The sequence below is a fragment of the Pteronotus mesoamericanus genome, unplaced genomic scaffold, assembly GCF_021234165.1.
Source record: "Pteronotus mesoamericanus isolate MK-2021 breed Mesoamerican mustached bat unplaced genomic scaffold, CSHL_Meso_final contig_94, whole genome shotgun sequence".
NCBI classification, from domain to species: domain Eukaryota; kingdom Metazoa; phylum Chordata; class Mammalia; order Chiroptera; family Mormoopidae; genus Pteronotus; species Pteronotus mesoamericanus.
The window spans coordinates 7,197,877-7,220,466 of NW_026555285.1; the positions used below are offsets into that span (position 1 = coordinate 7,197,877).

General features: G+C 38.3%; 1 protein-coding gene across 1 annotated transcript in view; it reads left to right on the top strand.

Annotated features, from left to right (window-relative positions):
• The window catches only part of ENOX1 (ecto-NOX disulfide-thiol exchanger 1), a 603,512-nt gene that overhangs the window by 364,756 nt on the left and 216,166 nt on the right, over nucleotides 1–22,590 (top strand). The window contains exons 5-6 of the mRNA XM_054586376.1: nucleotides 14,161–14,304; nucleotides 15,133–15,270. Coding sequence (XP_054442351.1) covers nucleotides 14,161–14,304; nucleotides 15,133–15,270 — 282 coding nt within the window. The remainder of the gene's footprint in view (nucleotides 1–14,160; nucleotides 14,305–15,132; nucleotides 15,271–22,590) is intronic.

The window sequence follows — 22,590 nt, forward strand, 5'->3', positions numbered from 1 at the left end:
GGTCCTGGTGGCTGCAGAAAAGGGAACTGAACCCCAGGCCTGCTTTGTAGCTCACTGCCAATGTAATTAGATAGCTTGTTAGAGAGGCCATGTTGGAGAGAAATGAGAGTAGGATGGGAAAGGGTTCTGACACAACGGGGTGGAAAAAGGGATAAGTAACCCACCTTGACCTCCCAGGCAACCCATTACTATGGCCCTGACCAGCCTTTCCATGTTGCCCTCCTATCTACTGCTATGGTTATATTTTGTTAGGGTGTAGAAGGGTGGTGGGTGTTGGTGAAGGGGCTGTCTACACAGGGAGAACAGTTCCAGGTCGTCCTTGAAGGTGATGATGCTTATACCAACGTCTCAGCTCAAACCACAGATTTACACTCAATATATGTATTTGGGCAAAATTAAGCTCAGTTTGGGCTAAGGTGTCTGTAAGACTTCCTGATAAAACCTAACCCACTGAAGTTCAGGCTACATGCAGATGGACCCTAGGTGGACGTCTCATGCCCTTGTTCTCCCTCGCCTTTTCTCTAATGTACAATCAGTATTCTGACTTTAGGAAAAAATGGGCTTGTTAATAAAGCATGGATCTTGAAACGTTTTCCAGCAGTGATTTCTGCTGATTTGCTCAGATTCTTTTCCTTGACTACTTTTATAACCAAAGTAGAGGGGTTAAGTCAGCTGGCTGGGGCATGGGACAAGAGCCAGGCAAGGACCCAGCAGAGCTTCCAGGTCCTGATCACCATGGGATCCTCAGGCAGTCCTCTGCCTGCCACCGCAGACTGTCTCCCAGCACAACGCTGATGCTGGCATTTTCCTTCGAAGCAACCTGGCTTCATGTTTTCTTACTGCTCACCCTACTTGGTATTGGGAGGGAGCAATCCTAATGATTGTCCTTCCTTCCTGAAAGCCTAGCAATACATTAATAAGTAGTTATATTCAGAATCTAGTTGTTGTTTTCTTATGCTAAGCAGGCCTCCAAGAATGTCCAGTATGGGAAACTACAGCATGCTCAAGTGTGCTAACGCTTTTTAATTTGTAAACTCCTTGAACATGGGAGTGGGGCGGGGGGTTGTCTTACCATTAGATAGCCAATCTCAAGCACAATGATCTGCATTCAGTGAGGATTAAATTTAGAGCTGTTGAGTGAATGCATCCCCAGGAGAAGAAACTAATTCTTTTCACCCAGAATCAATCTCTCCCTCTTTCTCGCCATCCCTCCTCTCTAGCCAATCAAACCAAGAGGGACTTCCTAGTCTGCCTCTTTGTTGGAGAGAACCTCAGTTCCCCAAATCGAGAACAGTAGAAGTCCAGGCCTAAACAGAATGCTGGGTTCTGCCATTCATTAGCTTCGTGACCTTGTGTAAATGACCAAATCTGAATCTTAGTTTTCTTCTTTTGTAAAAAGTTGCTAATAACATCTGTTTCATAGTTTGTTGTGGTTTTCACATAACCACAGATGTGGGACTGTTATATAGTAAGCTGTTTTCCCAATGGGTGCCTCTGGGGGGGAAAGATGAGGGAATGATACTCTCCTTTTCCTTTAAAACTTTAGTTTTTTTTAATTCTTAGTAAGTATTAGTGTTAGTAATAATACCTTTTAAAATTAAGTTGTCCTTAGAATATTAGTTCCCACCTACCTAATGTATATTGATGTTTATTCTCAGATGGAAAAAGATGTGTCACTGCACTTTCATGCAATTTTCACCATTGGATAAAAGAACAGTTGAATAGCTGGTAGCTAAGAATGGTAGCAAGAGTTTTGGGAATATGTCTGAATGAGGATGGTGTCTGCTATTAAAATAAGAGTTTGGTGTTCAGAGATTACACTGTGGGAACTCTAGAAATGATGCTGCATTTAATTTTAGGTTGTGTTTCGCTGTTTTTAGCTTGTTAAACAATTTGTGTTGTAGAGTTTATGTCACGTTGATATGTTGGATAAGTACATGGAAACGTGTCTACTTCAGTGTGCAAGTAATAAAATCATTATCCTAATTGCATCAATGTTCAAGGCCTGGTGAATATTGGGAGTTGACTGCCCTTCTCAGATACCATCACTTTATACACTACACTGTTTAACCACCACAAGTTGCTGGTTGTTTTCTTAGTTGTTACTTTATAATAACCATTATGTCATAATAAACCATAAAATTTAGAATTGCACAAGAGTGAGAAAATCACAGGCCTTGAAGAGCAGAAGATTTTTTTCATTACAGCTCAAAAGGAAGAAATGTGATAACATTAGTGTGAATTCTTTTAAAATATTTGCTTAGGTGAGTTTAAGCCACCTAGCTGTGAAAATAATAAACCATAGTAGCAATAGTACTATACTGTAATTCCCACAAAGCACATTCAGCATAATTTTTATAAATAATAAAACCATAAATAAGTATGATTACACTAAGCTAACATGAAATTGCATTCAGTGCCATGGGTCGGATGTTTTTCTTTCATATCTATGTCCTTTAGGGTTGTTTTTTGCTTGCTCCTCCACCTTCCCCTGATGATCTATAAGTAATCTGTGAATAAAAAGTGGGGATGGCACTGGATCCTGAACTGAGTTCGGCAAATTTTAGGGGAAATAGAGATTTGTTTACCTGACAAGCAGCAGGCAGGAAGGACATACCCAATGCCTCAGGACCCCATTTGAAACCTTCTTGGGCTCCAGGCAGCAGCAGTTTTGCTTGTGGAGACTTGCCCCACACCATCAGAACGTGGAATGCACTCGCATCTGACATTTGGTTAATTTTGTCTTAAGGGCATTTGGACAAGATTTTATAATTTTGCTTTTGAAATTATTTGGCTACAAGTTACTCCTTTCATTTGAAACCAGCTCTGATTTCTTCATAATTGTTCATACTCAGAAATTTTTTTACAAAATGAGAAAGCCCTACTTACAAATTATTTTGATGTCTATATGAGTATTAAATTTGATAATTAGAGAAGTTATAATAAAAACTTTATAGATATTTCATTAAATAAGTGTTTCTGATAACTCATGTGTCATTGCAAGTTGACAACATTTTCAGTTCTCCAACGTTACTGTAGACCTTGAGCTTTATGGAACTAATTGGTGATCCAATCTCAGTTAGAAAAATAGGCTGTTTTCCCAGGTACAGATGGGTCCTTGATCTGGAAGATTGGAGTAGAGAAAGATCCTATCTGAGGAGCTTAGTCCTCCAAATGCCATTCCCTTGTAGGGAAGGATCTCTATATGCTTTCTTAAGGGGCAAAAATAATCTCCTGCTGATGGGGAGAATGAGTTAATATGGGAAAAGGTCGGGTAGAAAGCAGCACATTTTCACCTTTTTATGGAAATCTGTAACCAATATAGAAAAAAGTAGATAGGGAGTTACAGCTGTAACCGCAGTGTTTACAATGACCTTCAACCCTTTTTCAGTGCTGGAACCTTCCCATCAGCATTTATTTTCCCCCTTCGGGGAGCAGGAACCTCTGTGGAGGTTTTCTGTGTTATCAAAGCCTTTCTGGGATCGCCGTGTGCAGGGAAGCCTTACTTTTGATAATCCCTGACCTCCACAAGCAAGTAGAACATAAAGACCTTCACCAATAAAGAACCAGAGCAATCTTCCTATTAGCTTCCAAATCACGAATGTCCTTGGAGGCTAGACCACCTTGCTGTGCCCCTACTTTTACCCCCAGGCTCAGCAAACTTTGAGCCCCAGAGGCCTTCCTCTTGTCTGAATCTTACCAAACACAGCCAGTGGCACCAGAGCTGTGACCCGTTTTCTCAGAATGCTTCCTGCCAGTTTAGACCTTTCCAATTGGATATTGTTCTGCACATGCACTTGTATCAGACACTTGTGCCGCAGACCCTCTCCCCTGAGTAGCCCACCTGCATGAGGTAACCACACCATCTGTGAATTCTGTGGAGTAAAAATGGACATCCCAGTGAGTCTGAGGACCCCACTGTCTTGTCCACTGGTTACAGAGCATAAACAAGGGCTGTGGTGGTCATTTAGAGAAAGAGAAAACAGGATCTCTAGCCTAGGGCAAGTCATTGGAGGTGGGGCGTCCTGCTAAGTCTGTAAATCCTGAGGCGATCATGACCACAGAGCTAATTCTTTATTCATCATGTTGCAATGGCATCATTAAGAGCACATTAGTTTAAAGAGTAACTAACATGCTTTTCGTGACCGTACTAGGAGAAATGTTAAACAGGATGAGCAACTGGCTCAGGCTGGACATGGTCTGACTGGGTTTTATTGCAGGTAGATTTCCATAGAAGATTAAAGAGTTCTAATCAAGGCTTTGTGGAAAATAGATAATTCATTTACCACAGTTTGCAGACATTTATTCACCCACAACAATTAAAATGTTCCACTTTGTAGCTTAATGTGTTTTCCATGGTTGGGTCAAGGTGTAAATGAGTATATAAATTTTTAAAAAAGTACAGAACAGCAAAAATTAGAGAATTATATATTGTTTGGGTTTCCTAATATAAGAAGATAATAATGTATTTTAAGTATATTTTATTAATCATGCTATTACAGTTGTCCCAATTTTTCTTGCTTTGTCCCCCTCTACCCCTCTTTCTTCCCACAGTCCCCTCCCTTAGTTCATGTCTATGGGTCTTGCATGTAAGTTCTTTGGCTTCTTAACTTCCCCCTGTCTATTTTGTGCCTACCAATCATGATTCTTAATCCTTGCACCATTTCCCCATTCTCCCCCTTCCCCCTCCCAGCTGAAAATCTTCCAAATGATCTCCATATCTATGATTCTGTTCCTGTTCTGGTTGTGCTTAGTTTTGTTTTTGTTCTTATTTTTAGATTCAGTTGTTGACAGTTGTGAATTTGTTGCCTTTTAAGTGTTCATGGTTTTGATAATCTTATTTTTCTTAAATAAGTCCCTTTAACATTTCATGTAATAATGGCTTGGTGGTGATGAACTCCTTTAGCTTTACGTTGTCTGGGAAGCACTTTATCTTCCCTTCCATTCTAAATGATAACTTTGCTGGATAGAGTAATCTACATTGTAGGCCCTTGATTTTCATCACTTTGAACACTTCTTGCCATTCCCTTCTTACCTACAAAGTTTCTTTTGAGAAAGCAGCTGATAGTCTTATGGGAACTCCTTTGTAGGTCACTCTCTGCTTTTCTCTTGCTGTTTTTAACAGTTCTTTATCTTTAACCTTTGACATTTTGATTATGATGTGTCTTGGTGTGGTTCTCTTTGGGTCCAACTTGTTTGGGACTCTGTGCTTCCTGGACTTTTATGTCTATTTCCTTCACCAAATTAGGGAGGTCGTCTTTCATTATTTTTTCAAATAAGTTTTTGATTTCTTGTTCTTCCTCTTCCGCTCTGGCATCCCTATGATTCAGATGTTGGCACATTTGAAGATATCTCTGAGGTTCCTAAGCCTCCCCTCATTTTTTCTTTTAATTCCTGTTTCTTCTTTTTGTTCTGGTTGAATGTTTATCTCTTCCTTATGTTCCAAATCATTGGTTTGAATCCCAGCTTCCTTCTCTTCTCTATTTCTTTCCTGTAGATTATTCTTCATTTCATTTAGTGTGATCTTGATTTCTTCCTTTAATTTTTTGCTCTACTCAAAGAGTTCTCTGAGCATCTTGATCACCAGTGTTTTGAACTCTACATCTGATATGTTGGCTTTCTCTGTTTCACTTAGTTCTTTTTCTGGGGTTTTGTCCTGGTCTTTCATTTGGGCCATTTTTCTTTGTCTTCTCAATTTAGTAGCCTCCCTGTGTTTGTTTCTGTGTATTCAGTAGAGCTGATCTTACTCCCCGTCTTAGTAGCATGGCCTATGTAGAAAAGGCACCTGTAAATTGTGTCGGGTGGAGCCTCAGGTAATTACTAGGTGGGACAACCCTCTTCACCACTTTGTTGCTGTGTGTGGAGGGCTCCTAGGGGAGACAGTGCCTCTGCCTAGCTTCTGGCAGTTCACCCAGTGCTCACCCTGTTTCCAGTCACTTCACCCACTTCCCGTGTGTGACTGGTGCCCTTCCAGCTGCAGCTTCAGTGGTGAATCCTAGAGTGGGTGGGTTTGCATACTTTCTAAGATCATGCTGGCCCTTTAAGTGGTGAAAATATGGCAGCTTCTTTTACTACCCCAATCCCCGCTGATTTTTACAGCCAGAGGTAATGGGACTTCCCTTCCCAGTGCTGGAACCCTAGGCTGTGTGTTCTGGCCTAGAGCTGGGATCACTTGCTTTCATGGTGTCCCTCCCATGCATCCTGTCACCATTGCCGCTGCCACCTTCTGTGCCACACTGCCTCTCTGCCTGTGTCCATGACTCTGCCCTCCCCACCCACCTGGATGACTGTGTTTTCTTTCAATTCTAAGTTGTTGGACTCCCATACAGCTCAATTTTCTGACTCTTCTGAGCGTTACTAATTTTGAGATCTGGTTGTAATTCTTTCTGTGGTTGCATGAAGAGGTGAAGCATGTCTACTTACATCTCCATATTGGCCGGAAGTCCTCAAGAAGATAATAATGTTTACGAAAGTTGTTTTCTGTGTATAAGTGTGGCCACAGTATGTGAATGTATGCTTTTCTATACCATGCATGCATTAAAAAATTTTTCGTGATTTGTGGTGGTGTCCATGGTTTAAAGAATTCACCTCTCTTAAAGGCCATGTCCTTGAAGCCTAAAATCCACCCAAAGTCTTTTTAAAGGTGTTGCCCCCTCTCTCAAATGGACTCCTTCCTCTGGTCTCTCTGCTGCTCTTTCTTGGAAATCCATGGCTTTGTCATTTCAAGTGAAGCTTTTATATAGTTACAGGATTCTGTTTACTTTGTCTATTCTGTGGAACTTTTTGATTGGGAATGTGAAGAGAACAGAGAGTGAAAACAGAAAAAAACTTCACTGAGGGGATGCAAAAACTCTCTGATCAGTCTTTATTTACTTGTCAGTGACTTAGTGGCAGTTAGACCTCAATATCCCTATTCAGGGGATAGAGGAGTCACATTCCCAAGGCCACACATCACCACAGAAGTACAGTAGGATCCAAGGGCGAAGGTCAAATTTCTTACTTTCAAGATAAGTCTTGGGTGAAAGGAGAATTTGTGAACTGTAAGGCTATTTTGAAAGAGTTGCCTATCAGACACATTTTGGGGATTTCTGTATCTTTGAGAAGTTAAAATTGATGAACTCCCAGGTTCAAACCTTGATGTTCTATGAACCTGGGTGTTTGTTATGAATTCTCAGGGACTTGGAAAAAGCTCTGCTTAAAATTAGACCCTTCTAGCTTTAAAGAATCCACGCTTATGTTTACAGATTAGATTGACTTCTTTAATAATTTACAGCAAAGTCAGCAATTATAACTTTTTCCTATAATAGGTATATACTGGAAGGTAGAAAACAGCATACAATCACATATTGTGTATGTGCTTGATAGATATCCATTAAAGAGAGGAATGTGTTGACTCATTACCTATTTCAGAAACAGTCTTCCAGTATAATATAGTGCTTCTCAGAAAATCTTAAGTAATCTAAAAGTGGAAGGTCCTATATTTTAAATGTTGTCTGTACAAAGACTTTGAAATTACATATTACCATAGTAGCATCCAGTCTTTCTTTTCTGTTTTTAATGGGAAAAAACTATGTTAACCCTAAGGTCTCAAACTTTCTCTTTTATTATTATGTTCAGTTTAGAAAGAGTAATTTTTTAAAAGCACAGGATTCCTGGAAACATAATAATATTACCTCTGTCATTTCTCTACACTTCTATGTGTAATGCCAAATAGTATTTTTCTTTGTATCAAAAGATAATTGGCTTTATCTACTATCCTGGTTGAGTTGTCTCCTTGGCAAATTTGGTTATTTTGTTTGATTGCATGATTTCAGAGGGAGAGCTTCTGTTCTCTCTCATTCTCTTCCTTAATGTTGAGTTCTTTTAAGACATGGGTAAAGCCTTATCATTCATTCAGTAACCATTTTCTTCCTGAGATAGAAGAACAGTGATTTGTAGTTTAAAATTGGCTTCTAGACAAGGTGGAAAAATGGAGGATGTAATCACAGACCCTTAATGGCATTTTGTGTTTGAGAAATGGCCAGACCTGCTTTTGATCCTCTGTAGTGCATACCAGTTGAAACTTTTCCTTTCTTCCAATGATTTCACTTATTTAGCACTATACATTTATGCCTTTGTTACACTAATGCATTGCTTAATGGGTCTGGAAATGCCGTTATTTATAGATTTCAGCTCATTCAAAGAGTGGCTGCAGGAAATCTCACAAAAGGAGAACATCACTGCAACCTGCTTGTGAACCTACATTGGCTTCCAGAAAGGTGTGGGATTGTAGGTCTTGCGGAATGACCTGTTAAGTGCGCGGAAAGTTTATCTGGAAAGGTATAACACTTTTAAAAAATTCTCTTTCTTTGACAGTTTAAATTCATCTGTGTTCTAGTTTCCAATAGCAATTTTTCCTTTTGTGTTTTTTAGCTTTCAAACCTCCAACCTTTGGGATTGGAGCCTTCGTTCCTTTATTCTTTCTCTTTTCCTTTTTTACTTTTCTTATGTCTTTCTATGCTTTAATTCATTTAAAAATATATATATATATGTAATTTATATATCATTTAAAGTATATTTTATGGATTTATAGAGAGAGAGAGAGAGAGAAAGAGAGAGGACATTCCAGAGACTGTGCTTGCTAGCAGCTGGGTATGCAAAGATGACTAGTTTCCTAAATCATTCTAAGCTTGTCGTTTATTAGGGACATAGACATAAACAACGAATTAGAATATGAATGTACAAATGCTTATATAGAGAAAGATACAGAGTGCTATGAGAGCACAGAGGAGGGATTACATATCTCTTTTGTCTTCTTGCCTTAAAGGACAAACTAAAAACTACATAGAACAGAAATGACATCTGTCCTCAGGTGTACTATGCTGTGATATATGTTAATTCATGACTTTGTCTCTCCCTTCTAAAATACCCCCACCATCCAAAAATTGCTCCTGCCCTGGCCAGTGAGGCTCAGTTGGTTGACATGTCATCTTGTAGACACAAGGGTCACGGGTTTGATCCCCAGTCAGGACATGTATGAGAAGGCAGCCAATCAATGTTTCTCTCTTTATTCTCCCCCATCTCTCTCTCTCCCGCTCTGTCCCCCATCTCTATCTCTTCCTTTCTCTTTAAAAAGGTAATGATGAAATGTCCTCAGGTAAGGATGCAAAAAAATTTCTCCTGTCTAGGAACTAAGGACCAATGTAGATCTCACATTTAGTGGAGGAGGGGAGGGGGCAGGGGAAACATGAAGTATGCTTTCCAGGGAACCACCTGAAAATATGCCTTAGTCATTTACGATCTCTGAAATCCTCTTTTCCATTGGTAGCCTCCAAAGATGCCTTCTCTATTTCCCATCAAAACGTTTATCCTTTGTGCCCTCTTTTACCACATTTTGCAGAGCAATCCCACTCTGCCTCGAAACATTCAGATTTCACTCATCTCCTAGATCAGTAAAATGAAAGACCTAGCACTCAACAGGACCTATTCTCCTTACAAGCCTGCTTAGTAATTTCCTACAGTAATTAGAGTATGTCCTTTGGGATCCTTTAGTGTTTGGAAAGATAATAGTGAGAATTTTATAAAATTGACAAAAGACATAAAGCTTTTCTAGATGTTTCTCAGTGGGACAACTGGTATGAATTATGTAGCTTGCCATTTACAGGAAGCAAAATTGTCTCTATTAATAATCATAGACAGTTACTTAAAAATTATGGAGTTAATGGATAAATAACATCTATTTAACAATATTCTATATCGTTTTAAACTGTGGAACATTTGCATAAGCTCAAGAGAATACCTTACTGATTACATGAGGAGCAAAGTGAGATATTTTCTTAGTGATAGAAATTAAAATTTTGAATGGAATTTTTTTTACTCTGCATATAAACTGTGATAATGCTAATAAATAATTTTTATAAAAGAAAGTTTTAGCTGTCATATGAAATAAGTTTCTTTTGGAATCAACTTTTAATAATACATTAATAAATCTGATCTTTTTCACTATAATTATTTTTCTACTCAAGTAAGCATGAATTAAAGACTTACATCAAACAAAATTATTCTTTAAAAAAATGTAATATGATTGTTTAACCAATATACAGTACACCTGAAACTAATACAAAATAATACTGAATATAAACTGTAATTGAAAAAATTTTAATTAAAAGGAAAGATTTTTCAATATTTAAACTTGTCTCTACCCTGTTTGTATAGGAATCCATGTTTTGTGGACAGAATCAGGTGGGCTTCATTATTCTGTGTGTGTGTGTCTGTGTGTGTGTGTGTCTCCTTGGGACCTGTAAATATTGAACAGAGTTAGAGTTGTGTTATTAAGAATGGGAGTAGCCTGTTCCATTTTTTAGGCCAAATAGTATTTTTATTGGCTGAAAAAACTATTTGTCTTTTTGATATAGCTCATGAAATTCTGAGTATAACTATATCCATTGAACAGTGAAATTTGGTGTGAAGTTTTATACTCAAATACACCTTAACAAAGAACAGGTTAAATTTCCGTTGAACCATGGAAAATGCTGTACTATTATCTTTGGCATTTGTATATTCTATTGTCTGTAAAGATCTTACCTCACTAAAAGCCAGTCTCACAATTGGTCATGAATTTCTTGAAAGCTAGGCAGAAAAAATTTATATATCTTTTAAATTACATTATATTATTTTACAAAGGAATTGTGGAAAATGGCGAGATATCTGCCTCAATTTAGGTGTGGCACAGAAAACTAGGACAACACTTACTTTTAGAAATATCAAGTGTTACTGTTTTAGAATTAATTACATAATTATCCAGCGGAACACAAAGATCCCAAGGTGCCTTGATAGGAACACTACACGTCCAAATAAAACAACAATAATTGTCATCTATATTCCAAGTGCTTTATTAACTATAATTTTTTAACTACCACATCTCAGTGTATAAATAAATATCATTAAGAATATTAATCTTTCTGTTATACTTTATGCCAAATACAGCAGAACTTGGATCGTGATAGTTGATAGGATAGAAATAATTCAGAGTGTTTTATTCACAGTAAAAGACATAAGACCTGACTGCATTCCATTTATCTACCCTTCCCTTTTGGGGAAGAGTTGGCCTCACCTCAGACCCCACAGTTACAGTATTGCCCCACCCCCAATGGTGAACAAGAAAATGTCAATACTGAGACTTCCCAGGAGTGAGCCTTCTTAGTGCTGTAATACCACAGTATCTGACCAAAAGGTTGAGCATCAATGCATCCTTTGGCTTGATGTATGAACAGAAGAGGGAACTGTGTATTAAAAAAGAGGGTTTTATAGAAAGTAACCTCACAGGGTGATCTGATCATTTTTCCTCACTGAGCAGGTCATGGAGGGTAATATGTCTCAGGCCTATAACTTCTTTAGTGAAAGGTTTTAAGCCAGCACTCTCCATTATTTTTGTACATCTAGGGTAACACACCTTTGAAATACCATTAACTAATACTCCTCAAAGCAAGTAATGACCCTTGAAAGAGCACATAACCTTGTTAACTATCCAATAATCCAAACCCTGCCTTGCTTTCTCCAGTCTTCCTTAATTTCAAATGCATAAAATCAGCTACAAAACTGTTATTTTCTGCAGCATTTGAGATCTTTTTCCCCAGCATATTTTGTTGGTTTGGCTCAAATAAACTCTTATAAAAAGATTCTCCAAAAAACATTAACCTTTTTGAGGTTTAGAAATAAGAAAACTAAGGCAAAGTAATTGATTTGAATGATAAAGTAGGCATTATCACCTTGAAGCATTTGAAGAGGCAGGTATTCAATAGGAACAATGCATGTTAGTAGAGAACAAAAATAGCTCTTGTGGCTAGATACTAATTAATTAAAAATATCACCTTTCTTCCATGCTGAGTGATCAACCCAATTTTAATTTTTTTTAAAGAATTGCTTAGCATCTTTGAGACTATTGGGAATGCCTAAGATGTGATAGAACTTACCTTAATGTCATCATTCAAACCATTGCATTGGGAGATTGAAGAGGTATAACAAATTGAAAGTTACAACATCTACTTGGAGATAAATTCAGATTTACAAACTACATCTTGCTAGTGAAGGAATACTTTTTTATGATTTTTTTTTTTGTTAAGATGGGCATGAACAAATATGTTAGTATGAGTATAAGCTGTGGGCCTCCAGGACACTTGATAACGTTTTGTAAGACCATAATCACTAAGGTAAAAACTACCGTTGGAATAGACATCTACAGAGCCAAGGAAAGCTAACATTATGCCTAAAACACTCTAGCAAAAGACAGGGTGAAACAAGGCTGGTTGGGCACAACTTATAAAGCCTGCAAAGTAAAGAGATATTCTCTGACAGAGTGTTCCAGAACTGCAGACTCATTGGACAGAAAAAGACTTGTGATTATTGACCATTTGGGGAGAACCTGAGCCTCAAGGAAGCTGGTCAACTAGCTTCATCTGGAGAGATAAGACAAATAGTTACCTTGTAGTGATCTGCAAGGACTCTACTACAGGGCCACTGAGGAAAAGAATGAACACATTTTAGCCTGACTCTGCTTTGCTGTTCTGAAATGGTGGAGGTAGAGAGGAAAAAATTGGTTTGAGGCTTCATCACAGAAATATTGTTGATGTTTGGATAGCTAAAGGACAGACATTTTGGTTAACTACATATTTATGTCACTGAGTGAGGGTCTCTTTGTCTGATGACATCTTTTCTCTGAGGTAATTTATGTACATATATAAGCAAGTTCTGAATTCGTATGTGTAGTAGAGTTTAATTGCAAGGTATATCATATTTGTCTCAAGTACAGTTTGCTCCCAAAGTTGGAATTATTCACTACTGCATGATGAAGATGTTTCATCTTTCTGAGAGACAATTGGAAAAAAATTTTCCACTCTATCACAGTCCCTGCTAGCTGAGGGCTAGGGATTTGTGGAGAGCATGGGAACAATTTGCTTATTATCCACCCATCCTTGAAATATTGAGACCTGAGCATCCATTTGAATTAACTTATACTCAACGGGCAATAAGTTGTTCTTCGACAGTACAGCATTCAAATGATTACTTATTCTCACACTTAAGAATCAAAGAAATAAAAGAGTACCATTAAAGGGCCAAACTTCACACTAGATACACTGACAAGCAGAGCATAACATCTTACTCTAAAAGATCCATTAAGAGAAGCATGGTTTTAAAAAAATTCTGAATTTATAACTAAAAAATAATTATTTAAATTCAATTGTTAGATCAAATCTACTTAAAAGTCAAACTTCTCATATCACCCATCTAAGTGCCGTATGTTTTATCATACAGTTTTGAAATGGTGAAAGTGTACTTAAAATATGCATGTGTGAATGTTATGTCTTTGCATTTTTAAGAATGGTGAGAAGGCATAGAATTTTATAAATAGTGTTCTATAGAGGGGCCCTTTGTAACTTTATTTAAGGTTTTATTGTTTTTTGTTTTTGTTAGAGATGTGCTTTGAAAAGTCTAATTTTACATACATATATATATAAACATATACACACACACATGCTATGTAATTCTAGGGAAATTTGTGACCAGTTAAATTTATCTTTCCTTTGGACTGAAAAAAATGAATGCTTTACCTTTGCTGCCCAGTCACCCTTTAGGTCTTTGACGGGCAGCACCCCATCCATCCTTGCCTTTTGCCTTTCCTCACCATTGTGATTTGGGTGCCGTCCTTTACCAGTCTCATGGTGAATATATTCTTGCTTTTCCTCCCCCTTTTTCCTACTTGTTTTTCCTCTCTGAATACATTTCACAGATGACCGTCTTCCAAAATAACAACATCAATTAATTTTTTTAACTTAAGAAAAAATCATATTTAGCCCCGAGTCTGCCCTCTCCATTGATGTGTATAGTGCGTAAGAGGCTGTGCAGGGACTGATAAGCCCCGTTTGTGAAGTCTCTTCAGTAGGAGGCAAGGCGCTCGCTGCTCCCGCAACCTGCTATTTATTCAGCCATCCCTGGCCCTAGGTGGGTTGAGAGTTGACCCACCCATCTCAGGGGGCTCTGAAACCTAGCCAGGAGACAGCTCTACTTCTGTGTCTATGATTGGAAGTTGTTCCTCATTGTTTTTTAATAGACAACAGTTTTCCCTTGAAGGCATCTGCAGCATACTATTATGGTTTTTCACCACACTCCTTTTCCCTTTTGCAGAATCTGATGATCTCCGCGGGGACCCTGAACTCAGCCTTCAAAGTACTTCTGCCCCCCAGGATGCTCGTAATTCAGTGGTAGATGTTGGTGGCCTTGAAAGCATCACCCAGTGTCCCCAGCAGCTTCCCCAGATGATGGCTGCAGGTAAATATCAGTGGCCAGCCCAAGAAACAAGGCATTCTGAATTCTTAGTGGAGAAGTTTGCCCAGCCATGATAATATGCATTGAACCCAGACTCTGGGATCCTTAAAAAGATCAGGCTGTGGAACAAGTGGACATCAAAGAATATTAAGTCAATTTGACGTATTTTGCAGTGTGCATGTGTTCTTTTTAGCTCTGTGATATTTGTTTTTAATATCATTTATTTTTTATTTTGTTTTGATGAAAGTCTATGCTTATAAGAAATATTTTAGAAAGTCACTTTAGGCAGACACCTGCAATTCCTTAATGCAATGCTGTAAAGGGTTTGTAAAGGAGGAAATCTGTTCCAAGGTAACACAACAAATTCAGTCAAGACCAGTTTCATGACTTGACAACTATTCTAGAGATTCTATGCGTTAAAGGTATGCCTGTTCCAGCATTGTTCTCAGAATCAGATGAATGTATTTACTCTCCGTCTACCAAGCCAATTGACTTGTTTTACCAAGAGAGTATTCCTGCTTTACCTCTCAACCTTGGAACTTAACTAATGTTGTTTCACTAGGAGAAGGAAGTGATTCTTCAACTTTTTCCAGAGGTACATCCATAACGGCATTCTGTGTATAATGTAAACTATATGTCATTAAGTTTCCTCCCAGAATGTATTTGGAAACGGTTTGTGTCTGAAGTAAACATTGCTGTATAGTATGTGCTTTATTTCTTTGTGATTTGGGAATATGCTAAATGAAGCCTTACATCTCTAGAAATGGGATTTCCTTTAAAACACACACTCGTGGCTGTTGATTCTAAGTCATTGTTTGTTTTTTCCTGCAGCTGCTGATGGTTTGGGAAGTATAGCAATAGACACAACCCAGCTCAGCATGTCTGTGACAGATCCTACAGCCTGGGCCACCGCCATGAACAATTTGGGCATGGTTCCCGTGGGGTTGCCTGGACAGCAGCTTGTGTCTGGTAAGCCTTCTCCTGGGTTTGAAGCAGCAGTGCCAAAGGCTGTAGGTGACAGGTGCCCAGTAATCTCTCCACATGCAAGTGTTGAGCATGGTCTGTGATTTACGATTGGGGCATGTTTGGCAGTTGTGCTTTAGATGTTTTTCCTCATCACCTTGCTCTTCTGCCTAATAGCTGTTCTCAGAAAGAAAAGCTATATGCCGTATCTATCATCAATTTCAGATTTTAAATTGGTGAATAGAGGGCTAATATTTGCTTTTCAATGTGCAAAACTCATATACCTATGGCATTTGATTCCACAGCCTTCTCTTTGATGTAGATGGTCCTTATGGTTGTCGCTCTCATTAGTATTCTCGTTTTAAAAACAAGGAAGCAGAGGACCAGAGCTCAGGTTATTTTTCCAGCACTGAGGTGGCAGAGCTAGAAATCCAGCTCTACTGACACTAAATTCCACATTTCCTTTTCACCACACTTTGGAATCATAACACAATGCATTCAATAGGTAAAATGTTTAGAAATGTCACAAAGTAGAAGGTCATCATTGAATTTAATACATATTTATTGAGATTTTCCATGTGCCCTCTAATAAGAGCTTTGGGGAATAAATATATATACATTTATAAGTGTCCTTGAGGAGCATGTCTCCCTAAATTGAAAAACACAGCAACAGAAAAACAGCATAAAAATAATGTGTAGAATCAGGTGTTAAGTAGCAGTTCAGGATAGTAATGTAGCCATTTCTGGAAAGATCAATTACTGAGGCTCTGAGAAAGATGTTATCAGTAAGATAGGACTAGAGCTGTCTGGAAAGATACATAGGATTTGCACTGTTCACTTACTCATTCATTCATTTGTTCATTCAACACATATTATGAAGACACTGTCCCGGTGCAGGGACTCCAGCAGTGAAGGAAACAGGCCCTTTTAGAATGTGCAGTGGAGAGGTGACGGTCAGTTACGGTATTAAGTTCCATACTCACAGGTCTGTGTACTGTGTCCTGACTTAATCAAACATTTAGTTTCTTTCCCTTTTTTTTTTTTTTTGGTCAATAAAGGCCGTAGATATAAAAGTTTAAACTAGCTGTAGTAAATTATATACAATTTGTGTGTATGTGTGTACATATATGCATAAACATGTCAAATACTTGTGTCTAATAATGAGAATAAAGATTTGTTTTTGGCTACCCTCATTTTTCTACATTATCTACCCACATAATTGAAATATTCATATAGCAGACATTACTTTTGTCTCCATCTCCCACTTTTCTCAGAAAATGTTGTGTGACCTCCAGAGTAAGCCACACTTCAGTAATTCATTATTTCTTTCTTATTATTTTGAGTCTTCTGACATTTCAACTATGACCGATTTATGATTTTCTCAGCAACTTACCATGTAAAAAATTACAGCCCTACTTGTTATAGAAGATAAACCATATCTGCCCTGAATTATGTTCTCTATCACTTGTATTAGCCAAACTGCTTAAACTGTGTTTGAGCCCTTCAGGGTCTTCCTGCGAGTCCCTTCTTTATTTCCCAACTCTACCAATTGAACTACACTGTGCTTTGTTCTCAGCGCTGCCAGCAGCAGGGTGTATACTACTTCAGGGGCGAGTTCTGTTTTATTTGATTATGTATTTTATTATATTCTTTTTTTCTGTGCAAATATTTTAATTATATTAGATATAAGTTTTCTATATGCATTTTAATACCTTATTTTATTTTTTTATTTTACTGTTTTATGTTTAAAAGTTATAAAACTCCATTGAATAAATCTTCCCTAGTTTATTTAATTATTCCAGGTTTACATTTAGGCTGTTTTCATTTTTTCCCTTTTACTATCCAAGTTACTTTGGAGAACATAATCTCTTCAGGCATATAAAAGCATTTCATCTTTTCTATAAAATTATGATTGTATCTCTTTTATGGGATTATTGTGAGATTTAAATACATACACACATAAAATACAGCTATTTGTTTCTTTCCTGCATAGTTGGAAAGTCACAGAATGTTGCTTCTCACTCAGTGTTCATGCTGGGCCATCTCTGAAATTCTTCAGTGTGCCTGTAGAATGTTAGAGGCAGCCTTTAATGTATCAGAAGGGATTTAAAGATTATTCAGTGCAACCTTCCTTCCAAAAAATCTCCTCTAAAACATCTCTGACAGGATTATGGAGAGGCTGGATTTTATGAGCACTTGGCTTTCTCCCAAAGTTTCTCATATTTCTAAATGACCAACTACTCTTCCCATATTAGTTGAAATTAAACTGACACTAAATCTCTTTCCTTACTATGATTTTTATTAAAATTATTAGCAAAGCAAGGTGTACATTTTTCATATTCTCTTGATTTTATCAAAACATTTTTTAGGAAATCAGATCACTTACTACATGCATTTCTAAGGTATAATTGTAAGCTGCCACAATTACACCTCTTCCATTTTCGTCCCACTTCATCATCCAGGTGTTTCCCACCACAATCCCATTACCACTTTTAGAAACTTCCCCTTTTACCTTCTTCAGCATGAAATGTTATTTAAGATCATTACACTGAATTTGTTCATTTTATCCAAAACATATCATTATATTGTTATATTCTAGCCCTAAATCCCATACTCCAAATCTTGGTTTATCTGTGAGATAATATTTACGTCTTTTATTATTGTTCATGTTATTTATTTTCCCATATGTTGTGTATAATTTTTTTTTGTTTTTGTTGATTTGTTCTTATAATCAATACCTTGTACATTGGCATTGTCAACTGATGGTTGTTGGCGTCGGTGTCAATTCAACATCAACAGGAATCCCCAAGTTGAGGTGAAGGAGGAAACTTTATTCAGTGCAAACAGCTCACCCGTGATACAGCACAGCTGTGAAAACAGCATGGCTGTTAGGAGACCCTGGGGCCAGGCCCCTCGCCAACCTAACAGCTCTGTTCTGCTCTGCTCTGCTGCTCTACTCTGCTCTGTGCAAGTCTGCTCTGTTCTGTGCTGTGATGAGACATCTTTGGTGTTTCATCTCTAGAGTTTCGGCTCCAGACAGGGAAACACAGTCTTTAGTATTGGATAGAAAGGGAAAGTACATTACAAAAGCCAGAGGGGATTTGGTGTACATGGACCAAAGTCCCTGCCTTGGTCCCTGGTTGGTTCATCCTCATGTAAATAAAGATTCCAAATCCTCCTCATAGTTTGATTGGTATGAAAGGTACTGTCTTGATTGGCCAAAATGGGGCTGCTCTGATTGGTCCGTGAAAAAGCAAATGGAGATACAACTGTGCAGCTCTGATTAGAGGGGGAACACTTCAGTCCTATTGACTGAAATACGATTCCGGGGACTCCTTTAGGAGGGCCGGCTCAGATGGCAGAAACACAGTGCAGGCAGGCAATTCAGTGCAGGCTTCTCACTGAAGTACAGTTTGCATGAGAGGCCCATGTATAAAAATGGCTAATAAGCTCTGTTTTTTAAATTTGAGACCGGTTAGGCACCTAGAGCTCTTTTTAGTAGGTATCTTCTTTCTCAGGGTCCAGAGTATAGATCCAGGTTTTCTAAAATGGTCCATTGGACCATCAGTGTCTCACAGTTGTTGTTTGGTAGGGCAGATGTCATGTAAGTATTTACATGGCCTAACAACCATGGTAAACTGTGTTTAACTCAAGCAATTTGCTTTCTTTGTGAGTTTTCTCAGAGCCTTTACTATGCCTATGTGCAAAGTGTAGTTTCAAAGAGTCATATCTAGTATATAGGATTCCCCAAACTTAATTTAACCTTCAAAAAAGTCTATTAGCATCTCATGAGACAGTAGAATATAGCCATCTAAACCAAACTTTTCTACCCACTGTGGAGATCCTTTTCTACTACTATCCATCTTTCTCTGCCATATTTGATATCTTCCCTATGATCTAGTTTACAATTGTGTTTGTTTGTTTTTTCACTGAACAGTGTCACTCCACAATTTCAAGTTTCAAAATAATTCTGTGGTCAGGTGTTGCCTGAAGTGTCCCCAGTTTTCTGTGATCTACATTGTCACTTTCCAGGACTGCACCTCTGGTGTTGTACACTGAAATCCAGAATGTTAAATCCTGAGCTTTAGCTGAAATCCAGAATATTAAATCCTGAACTTTGATACCATCTGTGAGACCAGCTGCTCCTCTCTTGCATACCCTGGCTTCTTATCCAAAGTTTTAATCATCAACTGGAAGAGTTAAAAAGCAACAGCTGAGTCTCTGGGTTTTAAGTTTCTTGTCCAGGACTGCATCGCAACTGGGAATACTTTCTGGATAGGTACCTTGGCCATGAGAGTATTCCTTGCTTGTCTCGAAACTTTAATTTGTCTTTCCTAATGTCAGCAACCCCCTTTTAGTTGTTATTGACTCTAAGTTGACATATACCTTTGACCCCCAAGTGTCTGAGCATGCCATCTTTTGTATTCCAAGTACATGTTCTGAAAAAGCGTCACACCTGCCTATCAGCTATGACAGTGCTGTATACAAGACAGAGCCACATGCTTTATCAGGGACTAACCTGGAGCCAACACAAGAATATCTTTACTCTTTCAATTATTGTATATGTGAACACTCTGAATTGTTCCTTGGCTCATACCTTGCTGTTTCTTCTTCATAAGGTCTGAGTTTACTGTCACTGCCTCTGTTCCCTGCCATTCTGAGAAGAGCTTATCTTTGTAACTCATGGGGAGGCTAAAAGGGGTTACAGTCCCCTCTCCACCATCTTCCTTCCACTCTCCCATTCACTAATGCTTCCACCCGTTTTAATTCCTCTCTGCTTCCTTGAACATTTTTTCTAGTTTTCTCCTTAGGTTGTTTAATCCTCCCAGGGACACCTTTATCCTCTTTAATATGCTCAGATTTGAAGAGGCATTTGTTAAATTCCTTCGTCTCCTGAAGCATCACTCTTTTAACTGGCATTTATTGAGCCAGATGTAGTACTGAATACTGGAAATATAATTCATACATCTTACTGTCATGTTTTAGAGACTAGTGGGAGACACAGAGAAGAGTAAATAAGCAAATACAAATCAACATGATAAGTGGTTCTGCTACTAACAGATAAAGGGTTCTATAGGATGTCACTGAAGAGTGTTAAGCAGGGGAATAGCATGATAAGAGTTGTATTTTTTACAAAGCACTTTTGTAAGTCCTACAGATAACTAATGTAAGTATGGAAAGGTTGGTGGCAAGGAGATTGGGGGGGGTGCTGTAGCAGTTACTCAGATGACAGATAGCAATGGCAGTGATGGCAGTGACGATCATGGCAATGGAGATGGAGAGAAGTGAAGGAATCCAGGAGACACGTAATTATAGAAACAAAATGAATTGATGACTGAACCCACATATAATGTAAAGAGAATGGAGAACCATTAATGACTCCTGGGTTTCTCACTTTGGACATTGTGTAAATTGGGAGGGAGGGTCATGTACTGAGATGGGGAAGGCTGGGAGAAAAGAAGGGCTGGGGAACACGGCGAGATTCTTATTAGAAGTGTTGAATTTGAATAACCAGTTGAAAGGAAACACGCGGTAGGCAGTCACACGTAAGGTTCTAGAGCTCACAAAAGAAGGGAGATGGAGGTGTAGCTTTGGCAGCCTCAGCACGTGGATAGTCACTGAAGACCTTTGTACCTTTCTCTCCAGGCCATACTTTTGCTGTGAAGTTAGAAATGGACCTCTAGCTGTCACTTAGGGTGTCAGCCTCACTTCCAGTTCTGTCGCCACAAATTATTTTCTCTACTTCCTCTCTTTGTCCCATGAGATTCCTATTATTGTGCTCCAAGTTCTGAATTAAGAGAAAAAGTCCTAGATAAAACAAATGTGGTCTGTGATTCTATACCTGAACCCATCTTGGCAGCTCACAGAGACACTCAGATGGACTGTCTGTTGATAAACCATTCCACATACTTGTTTTTAAAATGAAAATAATATTCAAACTAACAAACTTCCTTTCTGTAGTCCTCTCAGATATCAATGGTAGCATCCTCCAACATTGGAGTGACTAAGGGGATGCACAGAGCCTGGCTTATAGTTGGGCTCTCTATAAGATAATGCTTAGAGTCCTCTTTTGGTTTTATTTTCCATCTGTTGAAAGATTTCTCATTATCAAGTGTCACAAAACAAATAGGGTCTTGACTTATGTTTCATAATTAATGTATCTGGTTTCCTATATTCTTGACAGTTCCGTTACACTTTACAGAGTTATTTACTCTTTTCTCTCCAGGACATTAGGACAAGTTCATTGGTATATTCATTCATTCACCACAATGTTACTGAAGGTTCAAAATGTACAGTGTGTTTTTTAAAGCACTAGAGATTTACAAGGTAATAGTAATTTACACAACAGACAGGTGATACTCCTGTGGAGAATACATATTTCTAAAGAAACAGATGTTATCCAAATAACTATGCAAATGATTATTTAATTATAATTATGGGGTATTATGAAAGGGGTGGGGAAGCCTTACTTAGCTTGCAGGTATTGGAGGGGCTCAGAAAAGGCTCCTCTGAAGAGGCAACATTTAGGCTAAGACCTAAAGGATAAATTACAGCTGTCTAGGTAGCAGGAGGGAAGAGCAGGAAGAAAAGGGGAATTTGGGAAGATAATTCTAAAAGCAGAAAATGTCCTGTGCAAAGGCCTGAAGAGATAGCAGCTTGGCTCCCTTGAGGAAGTGAAAGGTGGGTATATGTGGGTAAGAGGTCTTGGTTGGGTGGGTTAGTCACATGACTGGGACCAGCTCTTTCCTGCCAAAGTAAGGACAGGTTTTATTTGATGTGCAAACTGTGGAAGGATTTTAAGCAGAGAAGTAACCTCTGACTCATGTTTTTAAAAAAATTACCTGAGTTGTTTAATACGGGCTGGATTGCAGAATGGCAGGAGAGGATTCTGGGTGCCCCTGATGAAGTCCAGAAAGAGATTACGGATTAGATGGCCTAGATATATCCACATGAGACTGGAATATTGAGCACCTTCTATGTGTCAGGCATTGCCAAATGTTCTAGGAGTACAAATGTCTTCCTGGAAGGAATAGAGCTCTCATTCTAGTGCTAAAGTTATGATGTGCGTATGTCTATAATATTTCTAGAAAAATGAGTATTTGGAGAAAATCATATCCAAAAAATATTTGCTTCTGCCTGTACTGTGTACCACATAAGGTAATTGACATCTCTTAAAACAAATCATGGCTCCTCTAATAACCCTTCATCAATGACAACAGCCTATATCCTTGTTGGCTAGAGATGTTATAAAGTGAAAGTCTTTTTCAAATGCTTACATAACATAATATAGTAATTTGAGATAGTTATTTTTTTCTTCCATGGAAT